This window comes from Perissodus microlepis, chromosome 3 (genome assembly GCF_051167445.1).
Source record: "Perissodus microlepis isolate ML-2025 ecotype Zambia chromosome 3, ASM5116744v1, whole genome shotgun sequence".
Lineage (NCBI taxonomy): Eukaryota > Metazoa > Chordata > Actinopteri > Cichliformes > Cichlidae > Perissodus > Perissodus microlepis.
The window spans coordinates 40,019,417-40,034,841 of record NC_140463.1 but is presented as its reverse complement, the minus strand read 5'-3'; the positions used below and the strand labels follow the sequence as shown (position 1 = coordinate 40,034,841).

At 39.8% G+C, this 15,425-nt stretch overlaps 1 protein-coding gene across 5 annotated transcripts in view; it reads right to left on the bottom strand.

Moving 5' to 3' along the window:
• The window catches only part of plcb3 (phospholipase C, beta 3 (phosphatidylinositol-specific)), a 57,145-nt gene that overhangs the window by 33,821 nt on the left and 7,899 nt on the right, over positions 1-15,425 (bottom strand). For 3 of the 5 annotated variants that reach the window (XM_084924420.1, XM_084924424.1, XM_084924421.1), the window contains exons 2-3: positions 8,095-8,118; positions 5,284-5,370 (exon numbers count right to left, since the gene is read on the bottom strand). In XM_084924420.1, the coding sequence (XP_084780546.1) occupies positions 5,284-5,370; positions 8,095-8,118 (111 nt within the window). The remainder of the gene's footprint in view (positions 1-5,283; positions 5,371-8,094; positions 8,119-15,425) is intronic. The other 2 variants (XM_084924422.1, XM_084924423.1) reach the window with 1 other exon arrangement.

The following is a 15,425-nucleotide window of genomic DNA, read 5'->3' as shown; positions in this document are numbered from 1 at the left end:
ACGGAAGACTTATGGGACATTCTGGGCTCTGAGTATACACTCATACGTCAGAGGTCTCATAAGCTGAACCTCTGGACGTTACACAAAGATGGAGAGAGGGCGATAACAAAGAGAAGGAAGGGGGAGGCGCGGAGGAAGAGATGTGAAAGATTGTTGTAGAAGGATGGAGAAAGAAATTATCAGCAGGAAGAAAATCGCCGTGAAGAAAAAGTGTCAGCAAAGAAACGGAGATAAATGAGACCCTGGAAAAAAAGAAGAGAAAAGTAGAGATATATTTAAAGGGAAATGTTAAACAAAGCGAAGATTGAGACAAAGGTGACACAACGCAGATGGAGATAAGACAGGATGAGGAGAGAATTACCTGGGGAAAAGGTGAAAAGGCTCAAAGCGACTGAGATAAACCAGATTTCATGAGGAAAAGTTATGTGAAAAGGTGAGAAAAAGGAGGCAGGTAATCCAAATAAAGTCAGCGCGGAATAAAAGGAGGGTAATAGAAGGGTGACGGATGAAGGAAGAGGAAAAGGGATGGAAACATGCTTCCCCTGGGCTGCACGTAGGCCAATATTTAAGTGGTTTGTCAGGGATGCTCTTCTCAACACAAGTTTACTTCTTTTCTTTTTTTCTTTTTTCAAATCAATGGCCCCACTGCATCCTGGGTGGTCAGCTCCTCTTCGAGTTATTCACAACAACATCTTTTCATCCACAGAGTAAATTTATTTCATGTTATGACATTACTGTTGAGCTGCAGCGATTAGAAGAACTATATGCTGGGCGGGAAACGGAAGAGAAACTCTGCTCAAAATGAAATCCACAGGAGGGGTCGAGCTTTCATGCTTGCACACCTGTCCTAAATAAAATGCAATGTCACCTTTGTGGTACAACACATCCTCTTAAGTTGTTAGAAAAGTGCTTTTGACATTTTTGGGTTGCGGACTTTTTCGATGTCCTTCCAGGCCTTTGCTGAGATTCTAAAAATGACTCTAGTGAGTGATCCAGTTCCACTCAGTGACCACGGGCACCCTGAATTAAATGAATCAGGTTGATACAATAGATCTTGATCAAGTCAACTGGGAAGAATCCTCAAATTAAATCCTCATAGATGACTTTGGTGTAAATCTCTGCTCTTTATCATTTAAATGTCAGAGTGGCAAAAATATAAAATGCACTGGAGAGCCAATATTTTGGGTGGCTCTATTCAGAGAAATGGGTTTCTTCCAGAATACCCTTGTCATCTGTGTAAAAGCGTATTAACTGTTCTCATTAATGATCGCTGGATATCTGTGTTGCAGTGTCCTCTTTCTTTTCAGCTCTGCTTGGAAATCTCCTGGGGAGTCGCAACGCTGAATTGAAGCTTCACTCGCTGAAATGACTACAGCCACTTTAAATTAGGACTTCTTTAAAGCCCGAGTGCATTTTTATACATTCAGGTGCGCCTATTTTCAACAACACAAGCAATAGGACGTTTGCAAGGAAGGTTTCCCCGAGCCCGATTCTCATTTGCTGTTCATTCTGAGAAAAGCTGAAGAAACAAATATAACAGCACTGGCCAGTCATTTTCAACATAACATCCAACATAATGAGCAAACACTATTAGTCACTGCCAGTCTGACCCTATCCATGTCAAGGACACCAGCGTTTCCCTGTAATTAGCCTTGGTGGCCTTTAGTTTTTTGAAGGATTTTTCGTGGCCGTGGTCATCAGAGAGCTGGATTCCCGCTACTGAAGTAAGAATGGGGACCACAATCGGCCTTAGTCATGCCAACACTAACAAAGACGAAAGGCAGCAATGAAAGAAAAGTCAAACACTGTGGCACACGAGGCAAATGAGGCGGCACTACCAGCGCTCGCTGCTTGCATTTCCAGTAAGGCAGAGGGGAATCTTCCTCGACTTAGTGTAGTGGAAAGATAAAATCTGATATTATGAAAATCCATCGTTTGCATAACTGGGTTCATGCAGGCAAATGGACCGGAGTCGGCTTGACAGACAGTCCACCTAGATTTCTTTCATCACACTCACAGGGATTAAATCTAATCTGGCATTTAGTGCAACTTTATTTCAAAGGAGGCATTAAACTAATGTTCTTCTTATTTCAAAAAATAAATAAAGAAATAAAGAAACACCACAACGCAAATGATGTAACAGCTAATCAGCCTTTTTAGCCTTTTTCCACACACATGGCTGGAGTTTCTCTGCTGTAGATCCTCACGATTAGAAACACCCTGTTGGGTTTGGGTGAGGGCACTGCCTTGATAGAGCAAGCAGGAGGGAGGGCACATCTACCCAATCACTGCCCGCTCTATTCTTAAATGGGTATAAAACAAGCACAACACCAGCTTGGCACTAGAGAATTGGCCAGTAAAAGACTGGAACTGTCCCACCCACTAAACAATCTCACGTGCAGCTGCATGGTGGTGAAGTCTAGAAAAGTTTCAGGACTACGGAGCAAGTGTAGAAGTGTTTAGAGTCAAGCAAATAAGGAATCAGCATGTGTGTAACAGACGGCTGTTTATCATGGAAATGTTGTTTAACTCTGTAAAGCCTGAACCACAAAATAACTGCTGGAAAATTAGATTTTAAAAAAAAAACTGAAGTGTTTTTATTGAACCTTTTGGCAACTTAGGAAGAACAAAAAGAAATTAAATTAGCCCATATGAGTTTTTATTTGTACATTTCTGGTACTTCTGGCATTTTTATGCAACTTAATGTTTAAAAATTTACTCAACTTATTCAGGTTTAAATCACACCGATGATGTAGAGGTCTCAAAAACTCTTCTAAATGAAGCTCAAGCTCGCATTAATTCAATTGATTAGTAATGTGAAACCGGTCTATTTCACTTTGTGACAGAACAACATGGACTCAATACAATCCGGTCTTCAAACGATGACGTATGAACCCTGCTTCCAGGTCCAAACTACTCTGCATTTATTACGGCTGTTTTATTTTTAATGGTTTTAATGCTTTGTATCTTGTTATTTAATCTAAACCAGCCCCTAAAAAGTCAGTGGATAGATTATATCAGCGGTTCTGACTGAAGTTTGGTCCTTTTACAGGATCCTGCCATACAATTGCATTTCTCCAAAACCATCAGGAACCCTCACATTAACTTTTATTGATTGTAAAAAGGTTAACGTTCATCCTCCAGCGTCACTGTGCTAATGCGTTTATGTCATGCTAACCATAGCTGTGTAGCTAGCCACCACGTAGCATCATATGCCAGCTAGCCAAACTTCAGTAACCCTACAAACGTGACTGCTGTTTAGTTTTCTGTCTGTCAGTTATATATGAAGTTATAGCAGAGCTGTGCATTTTAATTTTTTCAGAAATCTCTCAGTCACAACATAGTATATTATGTTTAGGTGGAAACTAGCGAGCTAACTTCCTGCTAACTTCTAACTCCGTTAAATTTCATAAATCCTGTTTAAACAGACGCCTGTATTTTAAACTTAATTGTTACACCTGGCAGAGCAGCCAAACTGATCATTTTATTAAAGATTGAAAAATTTAGACAGTTTAACTCTCAGTGATGCCGCAGTGTTCGTTTGACTTTGGGACCTGAAGCGGAGTTTGGACCCAGAAACGGCTAATGGCGTCAGACTTAAAGACCGGATGACGTTCTTTCAAAGCGCAACATGTGATAAATCTGTGGGTAGGGAAAGAGTGTCCGGTCCACCTCTCACCTCTGCTTCAGTCTACACGGATCTCTGTCCAAACTCCTGGTACAATTGTGTTGTGGGTAATTTAGGCATCAAGCTTGCAAAAAGAAAGTGCATAGAGTATCTATTTTGATTTTTTTTCTTTAGTGACTCCGAGAAAACTAAAGATGTACACTGTTTAATCAGTGACATTGGAAACAATGTGTTGTCCCTTTTCTCTCTTTCCTCAAATGCTGTCTCAAGTCATCTTCAGTCACAGTGAGCAGCTTTACCACCTTGTTGAAAACATTCAATGACTGACAATCTGACTCTTTGCTAAACAGTGTCACAGTTGCACCTCAGGCGACAAATGGCCTATTATCCTAATACCACACACACACACACACACACACACATATATATATATATATATATATATATACACACACACACATATAAGTAAGACATCAGGATAGAATGAGTATTTAAAGCTTGTGTCTGTTATGTGAATGCACAAACACATGCTGACACATGTGCAGGCCGACAGCGTGACGTGTGCTCTGGCCCAGTTATGCGCACACATGCAGTGCGTACACATACTGCAAAACATGCAGACAGAACCCAGTGATAATATTGGCTATCAACAGGTCATTCCTTACATGCCTTTTGGATAAACAGACAGCCAGAAATAAAGAGGGAGAAGGTTTGTGCATGCAGAAGAAAGGGAAGGAGAAAAACAAAGTCACTGGGAAAGACTTTTGTTTGTGTGTAAGCGCGCGTGGGAGGGAGTTAATTGAGCTGCCCCTGTAATGTCATTTGATCCAGAGAGCCTTATAAAATGTACAGACCAGGCCAGCATAACCGAGATATACCGGTTATGTGAAGAGATGAGTAAAAGGATAACAGTGAAATATTGCCTATATCTCACTATATAACAGAAGGGCAGCTTTGTTCACAGGATTTGTTTATGGAAATGTTTACCCATGACAGCAAATTACCATATTCATACTCCAATATCAAAGGAATAACTCATTATGATCCCATACATCTACATGCATAACCACAGTCAGAATCACCATCATGCTGCCAATTCCCAGTTTATTGCTAAATGCCTAAAATGTAAAATCCAATATTACTAAACTAATGGCTTAAACGTAACCTCTGAAGTCAAGGAGAGGAAGGACGGATGTTGGGAAGCAATAACACATGAATGGGGGGGGAAAGAGATGGAGGATTGCTGATAACCACAAAGACTACAGGGATCAGAGTGAACAGGAGAAAACAGGAGACAAACAAGGCCAGGACAAATTGATGAAACCCATTTTGGTTGAACTAATGGGCCGGTAAAACCACAATAAGTGACACACAGAGCTGAGGAAGAAACAGCAATTTAGAAAGACAGATGAAATATGTAGGAGAAGTGGGAGCGTAGCTATGTAGTGGTGTTAAAGTAGACAAATAACAAGTGTAATATCCATATTAGCACTCATGATGGTACATTAAAAATCCATTATGGTTAGAGTGGCTCATTTGTATTTGATCATGTCCAAGTACTTCGGAGATGTGCGACAGTCTATTTGGCCGACTTTGAAGGTAATCAGTTTGTATGTGTGTAACTCTGTGTGTGTAAGACATCGAGTACGTCTCACCTGGCCAGCACCTATGGTCCAGTAGAGGAAGAATCCTTCCGGATCAACTTTCAGGTTTATCAGCGTCGGCTGTGTACTGTTAGGCTCCTAGGCGACAACAGAAATGCAGATGTTAAAAAATTGCAAACACAAAATAAAGGTCCAAGAAGAGAAAAAAAAAACCCACAATGTGCAACTCAAAACAGGAGCCAGTGTTTATTACAACGTGGGTCTTACTTTTTATAGATTTGGCCTTGAATTTCATGGGGTATTATGTTGGAACATTATCACAACACACAGTGAATTAAGGTCCCAAACACTCGCTCACTGTCATTGTTTGCTAGTAAAAAAGCTTTTTTTTTTTTAAATCCTTCAAAAAGCTGAACTATCCACAGGGTAAAGACCTCTAAAGTACATTTCTGAAATGAAAAAGTGAGCCACGCCAGCGATGAAAGAGGATACTGGTATTACATCATGAGGCGTCAGCAGGAAGACTGGGAAACAACCATATTCCGTAATCTAAGATAAGCATGTAGCTTGTACTATAGCAGAATATAGATCATTTCAAAAGCTATGATTAATATTAATATGCTTGCAAGTACCTTGCTAACTAACTAGACATAAGCTGATAAAATAAATAACTCAACAGCATTGTGAAATTTGGTATTTGTGGCCAACTACAGCCAGTTTGTTGGAGTTTCAGCCAGCTGTTCCATAACATAAGGCAATCAGGCCCCACCGATATAGGATTTTAACATTGATACCAATACTGATATTTGGCGATTTCTTATCTGATACATAAGCTGAATTATTTTTGTCTATGATAGAAACAAAACAAACAGATTTGACTAACATTTGTTAAGTCTAGTTATTTATGTTAAACCTTAAATCATCGCAGCCAAATGACTAAATGACTATTTTTTAAATGACTTTACTTAAAAATATAAATGTAAGTAAGTGTAAAAACTGTACTTGCATAGCAGAGTGTAGTATTTAGGTCAGTCTCAAATTGCTCTGTAGTATTTTTCATTAGTTTGTTTTTCAATTTTAATTTTAGTTTAGCTTTTATTAGCCTCCATGCTATTTAAAGTTGTTGTTTTTGTCATAACATGGGTGCTGTTTGTCAGTGGCACATTAAAGACGTTCTGAACGGGGATCGGAATGTGAACGCTTGAGTCTGTGCGTCCTCAGATTGACTAATCAGACTATATTGAAAAGACTGTAGTCTAAAATTAAAGGCATGTTATATATATTTAATTTGTTTTTTTTTGTTTAACAGTTTTAATATAGTTGTAGTTAATTATAAAAAAAAAAAAAAACGTAATGGTCTGAAAATAGTGAGAGGTATTTACCATTGATAATTTTAATAACAGTGATTAGGTAAAACACCTGAACTTGGGACTGCTTTCACACTTTAATCATTTACATATTTATTTACGAGGAAAGTGCTGTAGAAAAAGTCATTGCACATTTCATGGACTACATAACTCATTTGCTTATTGTTGAACCGGGACAGATATGCTTTGCTAACACTTTTCAAGGAAAATCACGACCCATCTGTATAGTAGCAGAAGAGGCACGGACTCAACAGATGGGAAAATCCTAAATGCTCGCTACTGACTGAAAGTTTTTGTTGTTACCATCAAAACTGTGGCCAACCTACAAAAATAATAAGACCCAGTTAGTATAAAACTCTACTTTGTTTAACTTTATGACATTGTAGATGGACAGAAAGACAAAGGAAAGGACACCGTGTGTTTATGTCACATGTTGCTCAACAGCTGTTTTCAAGCTGGAAACCACAAGCTTTGACCAGCATGAAGATCTCATTCATGTGCAGCATAATGATGGCACAGAAGCCTGAATCAACATATCATTAGCATCATCATTATGGAGTCGTACGCAAGATACGATGACCACATGCACAAACACAGGCACACAAACACACACACGCACACACACAGAGCTTCTGGCTGCGTAATTACAGTCACACTCTGGTCCAACAGACAAACACATTGCCAAGACCGCCCGGGAAACAGAGATGTTGATTCAAATTGCTATTAAAGTGACAGACTCACAACACCAAAGCATCAACTTAACAATATACTTCTCATAATTGGATTATAAAGACAGAGAAGGACCTCCTGGTAACCACATAAACCTTTCTCACTATCAACTTAACAAAGGAAAGAAGCTTTATAATTTCCTTAATGTGTGGTGAAAAAAATATGCAGCCATCATGTGAATTCAACAAAGCTGAAACATTAATGACTGCAATTTTAACTTAAACACAAAAATGAAGCGAACAGGGAAAAAAGCACTAGAAGGCTTCCTCACAAAAACAGAGTGGGTTGATAAAATAAGTGATGGAGACAACTGGCAAACACAGGAAAACTTTATGGGACTCCATAAAGAACTGTAGTCCTTAAGTATACTCTTGTATACTTAAAGTGCACAATTTTTCTTTACATCTATAAAACAGTTATAAAACGGCTAACAATGCTAACAGTTTTCATTTATACTTTATATCCAAAAAAGGGAATAAATGTGCACCATATTAGTTTGGCGTTTTAATTCAAACCTATGAGCTATCCAAACAACACATATCTTGTGATATATTGTTATCTTTCACCAGCTGTTACCTTTGGACAGAGCCTGGCTAGTCGTATTTCCTGTTTTAGCTTTTATGCTAAGCAACAAATTTAGCGTCTAATGCTGGACTTCTCGTGTTACCAACTCTAAGCAAAAATATTCCCAGTGTTTCCCAAACTCTTAAAATGTTCCCTTACAGACTCCTTGCAAAACATACATTACATTTTAAGCTGAACCTACCTTCATTTTAGGCTCCAAGGTTGGCTAACAGAGTGCGCAGGTTAGCAAGAGAGGTAAATAAAGGAGAAAGACAAAGGTTTAAGAACAGGATAGAAGTAGGTGGATGGGAGCAAGAAAAAAATGTTATAATAGAAAATAAAACAAAATGTCAGGAGAGGTAGCTGAAGTTAAATCTAATGCTGTATCTTAAATCAGCCTCATTTTTCTAACTTGACCATGCATAATGTCAGCCATTTTATTGTTGCCATAGTGACTAGCAATGACTGAGTAGACAAGGGGGCGATTTTAGACCCATCATCAGGCCTTAATAAGCAGCAATATGTTCTTTTAAAAGTGAGCTGCGTTAGCTTAGTTAGCAAGAAGCAGCTATAACACAAAAACACAGTCTGAAGCTCCAGCCAGCTCTAGAGATACCAGGAGTTACTGCTTCGCTCTGAACAGAAACTCACTGACAGAATAATTTGAATGCAACTTCAATCGTGAAGTCAAACATGCGCTTAATCACTGAACTCGTAACCTCTGCTTACTCACTGGTGCAAATGGAATGCTATACATCCCCAATTTCACGCTGTGATTACCATCTTAAGGCTGTGACCTGATGTCATGGCCTCTTTTCAGCCGGTGATTGGTCAGAACAAATGTCTTGCAGTGAAGCTTGCAAATCTCCAGCCATATAGCTTTTGTTTGTGTATCTTATGTCTGCAAGACCAGCGGTCCCCAACCCCCGGGCCTCGGACCGGTACCGGTCCGTGAGTCGTTTGGTACCGGGCCGCGAGAGTTGAGGCTCAGGTGTGAAGTGTATAGTTTTCAGGGTTTTTATCGGTTTTCAGCGTTATTTTGTTATCGTTTTTATCATTAACTCGGTTTTCCTGGGTCTTTTCACGCGTGTTATGAATAATAGTTTTATTTTGTTGTATTTATCCGTGACACCTTAAAGGCCGGTCCGTGAAAATATTGTCGGGCATAAACCGGTCCATGGCGCAAAAAAGGTTGGGGGACCGCTGTGCAAGACAACAGAACTGAAAACACAAACTAAAACTTCCATTTGGAAAGTCAGATGTTCCTAGTGCTAAATGACAAACAAATACAACAAAAACCCAAAAACATTAAAACAAAAAAGCCAGTTTTAAAATATTATACCAATTGTTGCCTTTAAATTAAAGATTTTGTTAAACTAAGGATCTATTCAACCTCACCAACTAAAAATGATGACGGCAATAAGTGGAACAATGTGACAGACCTGACAATGTTACTTCAGCTTCATGCTCTACTGTCCCTGCAAAGCAAGACTGGATATACAGCTAATCATTGCTAGCCTATGTTGTAATAAAACAGCACACATATTGTTAGTTGAAGACAATCCGGTCGTTAAGTCTGACGTCACTAGTCGTGTCTGGGCCTAAACTCTGCTGCAGGTCCATATATCAAACGATCACTATGGCATTACTGAGAGTTGAAAAACTGTCTAAAGTCTTTCATCTTTAATAAAATGGTCAGCGTTCTGCTCTACCAGGTGTAACAATTGAGTTTAACATCCAGGCATCCATGAAAACGGAATTTATGCCATTTAACGGAGTTAGAAGTTAACAGGAAGTTAGCCGCTAGTTTCTATCTAAATACAATATAGCATGTCCTGACTGCGGGGTTTTGGAAACAAATTAAAACGTACAGCTCTGTTATCACTTCCAACATAAATGAAGACAGAAAACTAAACAGCAGTGACGTTTGTAGGGTTACTGAAGTTTGGCTAGCTGGTATATAATGATGTGCTACGTGACCGCTAGCGACACAGCTATGTTAGCATAATATAAACAAGCTAACTTTTTTTCCACTCTATAAAAGTTAACGTGAGTGTTCTCGGTGGTCAGGAACAAATGTAATCGCATGGCAGGATGCTGTAAAAGGACCAAACTTCAGCCAGGAGAACAACTGAGATAATCCATCCACAATACGAGGTTAGTCATTCATATACTGCTGCATGGGCTGGGCTGTAGTTACATCCTAAGGTTTTAAAAACTGAGCTTAAATAAATGATTAGCGGTAATAAAAGCCGAGGGAGGTCAACAGTGATCACTGACTGTTTTAGGAGCTTTTTGAGATTAAATACAAGAAAATACAAAACATTAAACATGTTAACAACACAAAAGCCATATGCAGACTACTTTAGGCCCGGAAGTAGGATTCGTCACGTCATCACTTAACGACCGGATAGAAAGGTTACTACTTAGTACACTGAAGTGACCCTGTTCTCAATGTATACAACTTAGTATTAACAAACTCTATAGCATGACTACTGTGCACCATGAATATAATGAGCTGAGAAAACACGTAACCAATATTAACAGGCAATAATCCATGAATATGATCAGGTCAGGTCATGTTTAGCAGAGACAAACAGAGACAGAATAATCAGGTTCACACATACACTGCATCTCAACTGCAAGCACACATTTTGTCATTGTGACTACAGTCATTATCAAGTCCGTATGTTTGAGACTTATGAGTCATCTTCATAGTCAGTAAAAGCTGCAATGTTATTATTCCTCTAATTGTTAAAAAAGTAATAAAGTAGTAATATAATAGTAGTAAAGTAGGAGTAATAAAGATATTTTTAAGCCATGTAGGGGCTTATGTGGTTTAGTTCACTGCCTGCTATCTGCAAACTATTCTATGCATTATATTATAAATGTCATATGTTAGTACCTTCTGTGCAACCTTCAGGAACAACTTGATAAATTTTTCTGGAATTGAATGAAAGACCTGCAGCTGAAAAATAAGCAGCAGCCTGAAAATTAATGCACAATCGTTTCTAGGAAAACTTGATGCTGTATGCAATTCTGACAGGATTTTCTGATTAGGCAGACCCACCCCTTTTGCACCGAGAACCAGAGAGGGTGGGGAATATTTTAAACCGTTCTGGAGACACCAGTGCAACAGGATGATGGAAAGCGGATTTCTTTGTTCACACAAAGAAAAGTACAGGTGCTGCTAATTTACATGCATAAGTGAGAGATGTATAAAGAGACCATCTTTAAGCTTGGTTCAGACTGTACTGAAATGGGACTAAATATGAGATTAACTCTGAACCCTTACTCTGGTTTTCTTGTTGACACTTGACTATCTACTGACTAATAAATATCTGTGGAATCTAGTGGGGGCAGACACGCAAACACATACACATGATCTTTAGATTCAGATGTCCAGAATTATAACAACATCACTATCAAGCCTACATGCAATACTACAAGTACTGGCTGGAGGATGAACCCAAACACACCCACACACACACACACACCAGTATTGGTCAAATATATTTGCATTTTAACGCCTGCTGGATTTTACATACCTGTTAGTTGCCTTTACAACTTGAAATACACACAGTTTCTTGTTTCTTTCACGGTTCATCCACTCTGACTCCACGTGAAGTCTGAAATACTTTCACTTAATTCTTTTGTTTAGTTGTTTTTTTCCTCCCTATCACTTAAATCAAGCCTGCGTGCCAAACATTCTTTGGCCGTAGCTTCAAAAATGTTCGGATTTGACGCTTGGCTTGATATTTTTTAATCAGCGTACACTGAATGTCTTTGGTTTTGGGATTGTTGGATAGATAAAGTCAGTTATTTGCAGGCTGCAGTTAGGAATTTGTAGACCAAAAGATTAACGGTAGTGACAACAATTTGTCATTTATTCTTTATTCTTTATCTGAAGGTGTTTTTTTATTTTTACAACACAAAGGCAAAGGTATTTTCCACCTGACATTAAGTGTAAAGGTTACAAAACTAACCAGGAAATCATTAGCCGGACACACGGGCGTGAATACACAGACACCATGTTTACTGTAAACACCCTATGATGTGTTGGTATAAGAGGGGGGTGGTGGGTCTATAATTGGACCTCACCCACTCCCTAATTAACCACCATATGTAGGATCCCTCTGAAGTCTTATTTCCCTCTTTGCATTTTCATCGTCTCCATGTCAATCGCTGCCTCACTTTACTCGCTAAGCAACATTTAAAAACATCTCTTCTTCCTTAATTGATTAAAGACCGTGTCTCCTTCTCCAGACTGCCTCCAGATGCCCTGACCCAGTAACAAACACCGTCATTACCTGACCATATAATGTCAAACACACACAGAGTGAAGGGACCACCCCTGGAGCCGATGTCTTATACGGACGAACTAATGAACACCTCTTGAAAAACCACAATGTGTAACAGCTCAGATGTAGAAAGCCTTCACCACAAATTATTGTGAGTGTGTGTAATGCCAGTCAGGAGAAAGCCATTAGTTGGAAACTGATAAAAGTGGCTTCTCCGGCTGCACCTTTGGTCACTGCAACTCTCTGTGTGTGTGTTTTGTAATAGCTTACGGGAGTGGTGTGTGAAAGAGGGCCAGCGTGCACTTAGTGTCAGTGTGTTTCAGCAGCTGCTTTGGCAACATGGTAAAAGTTGATGACAGTAGGTAACCTTTGGACTCAAGACAGAGGAGAGTGAGGAGGGAGAAGTGAAGCCAGAGATGTGAAAGTATGCCATAGGATTGAATATGGAAGGAATGAAATAAGCAGGTCTGTAAAGATTTATTTAGTGTAGGTGTAGATGGCGTCTGATGGGCATACACACATACTAGATCTAAACACCTGAGGCTTCTCTCGAAGTCTTTTTAATATTTTGGTTAGTGCTACCTTCTTGCACACGCTCAGTACTTTTACGTGCACCGTTTTTCCTGTTTGCAGGTGCTGCACCATTTCATTTCCACGGGGTTCATTTAACTCTCATCTGATTGGGCTGTATAGGCAGCAAATGAACCACTAACCCTTCCGAAGACAGAGGCACATTCTGCATACTGAACAATACCCAAGTGTGCACAGATTTCACTCAGCTAAATAAAGTGGCAAGATCCATTTTTGTGATTTCCCCCCCTACTGGAAATGCTAGATTGTAGCCTGTGTTAACAGCACTTTGAACCTGCAAATTAATGTAGAGACTACAACCGGTTCTTTTTTCCACCTGCCACACAGCCTCACTGAAACACAGGACTGGCACTCTGTAGCAGATTAATGTTCACTAAAAGAGAAAATTGTTACATGTTTGAAAGGCACTTGTCTGATCAAAGTGCCCTTTGAGAGTAAAGACAAAAGTGTTTGTCGCCGTCAGGAACGACTACAGTCCAGTCTGTGGCACAAAAAAACAAATGCTCTCCGCTCGACTCGACGGACCTACCGAGCTAAACTGTTTCTCTGCAGAGAACTTGCTTTTAACGCAAGCGCAAACAATTAAGAGCAACACAAGAAAGCCAACTCCTGCGCTGAACAGATGACAGGCGTCTACATTCAGGGAGCTGATCGGACATGTGCCACAAATACAAAAGCGGCTGAATAATCTGAATGTGGAACAATCACCAGATTTGCACGTCACGCTATTCAGATTAATGTGCATCAGAGCATAAACAGTTACACCCTCGGCAGTCTTCAATCAGCCAATGTCCATCTCTTTGAATCATCCCTATAACCTGATCCAATTTCAACACTCTGCTTGTCACAGTGATTTCTAACAGCGCTACGCGGGCCAAGTGTATTACTATTCCTCGATGAAAACAGCCAAGAAACCTTGCTGCGCAGTAAAACGGTATCACATAATGATGCTCAACTTTCCTGAAGACTAACATTGATTGGTCAGTTCATCTACAGGAAAGATCCATAGTGGTGATACAAAGTTTTCACATTACAGTGGTTCTAGTACTTTATGCGCTTTATGAGATAAAGGCCATCTAGGACCAAAAACGAATGGTGGACGATTGGATACGACATGACATCTGACCAGACTCAAAACTCACAAGACACAAGACAGAAAGAGGGAAATACAAGAGGAGGGCAAAGGGGAGACTCGTCTGAAAATTAAGGAAGAGCTTAAGCAAAAGACAGGAAGGAGATAGATGAATAGGAGGAGGAAGAAAGATGGCAATGATAAATGGGCAAGAGAATACATACAAGATAAGAGACGGCAGAAAATGAAGGTAAAATTCATAACAGAGTCAAAGAGGAGAAGGAGACGAGATGAGATGCAGAGTTCAGATGGCGGTCCCAACACTTCACATGTGGCTGTGGTTGACCTTCCACCTTTCTCTCTCCCCCTCCATCTGGCCCTTGTTTCTCACCACTCTGTCAGGATGTCAGCAGCGTTTGTCGACACGGTGTCAGGCCCTTCCCGCGATTCTGCGCATCCGTTCCTCCACTTCTACTCTTTCGCTCCTGCCTTCACTCTAATCTCCCAAACATCTGTCTCATAACGGCAATTTGTGGCGCGCCGCTTCCGCGCATCAATCGAGAGCCAAACCAAGATATCCACTTTGTGAAAATACTGGCACACAGAAGCAATTGGCACAATAGTGAAGCTCATTGTGCTCTCCTATAAAAGGACAGGACGACTCTGCTCGTGAGAGAGATCGGTTTCTCTGGTCTGAAATGTGTTCATTTTAAACACGGCCTTTCACAAACATGTCATTGTGAAACCCCGGTTTGCATCTCCAGCATCGTCAGAATTCAGCGTTGAGACATGAACAGCAAAGGGTCTATTTGAAAACGGAAAGGAAGCGTGGCTCGACAATATCTGATCTTGTTTTCAGAAAGCAAAGATCACCCTAGAATGCTGTGGCAGATATTTCCTATCAGAGCTGCAGCGTGCGACTGGATACGGTCAGGCTGAAAAGCAAACCTTTACAAGAAGGTTCAGCTGATAACAGTTTTACTTTCATTTAACATGCTAATAGATTTCTTGCTTAATAGATTATGAGTAATGAGCAATTAAGGATACATTAAAAACTAAACTATAAAAACTTCTCTTATCCAACGCAATGGATGCACACTGATTGGGACATTGCACAAGTACAATTATTTAGGAAAATGATGGTTGTGTGTTGAAAAAGGTTGACTTTCATTGGCTATAAGGTGAAATTCAAATAAGCCAAAGTGCAGACTATGTGCATTTCTCTTCATTTTTTAAGCTGAAAATACAACTCAGTACTACAAATAGACATCCCATCCCCCCAGTAAGCAACTGAATATCGTCTTGAAGGCAATACCCCCCCCCTCAGTGACTTCCAATATTGTCTCCATTTGGCACGATCAGCCGTACTGGCATTAGCATATAAGAACTTCGCAAAAAACTCAAACTGTTAGAGCAATTTTTTAGACATTTTTGAAAACGCTTTCATTCCTGATGTTTTGATACAACAGGTTCCAAGTATTTAAAAACTACTCATGTGACATTTCTCACAATATTGTTTTACATGGGAGTTCCGCAAGGAAACGTTTTGGGTCAACTGCCTTTTTTTTT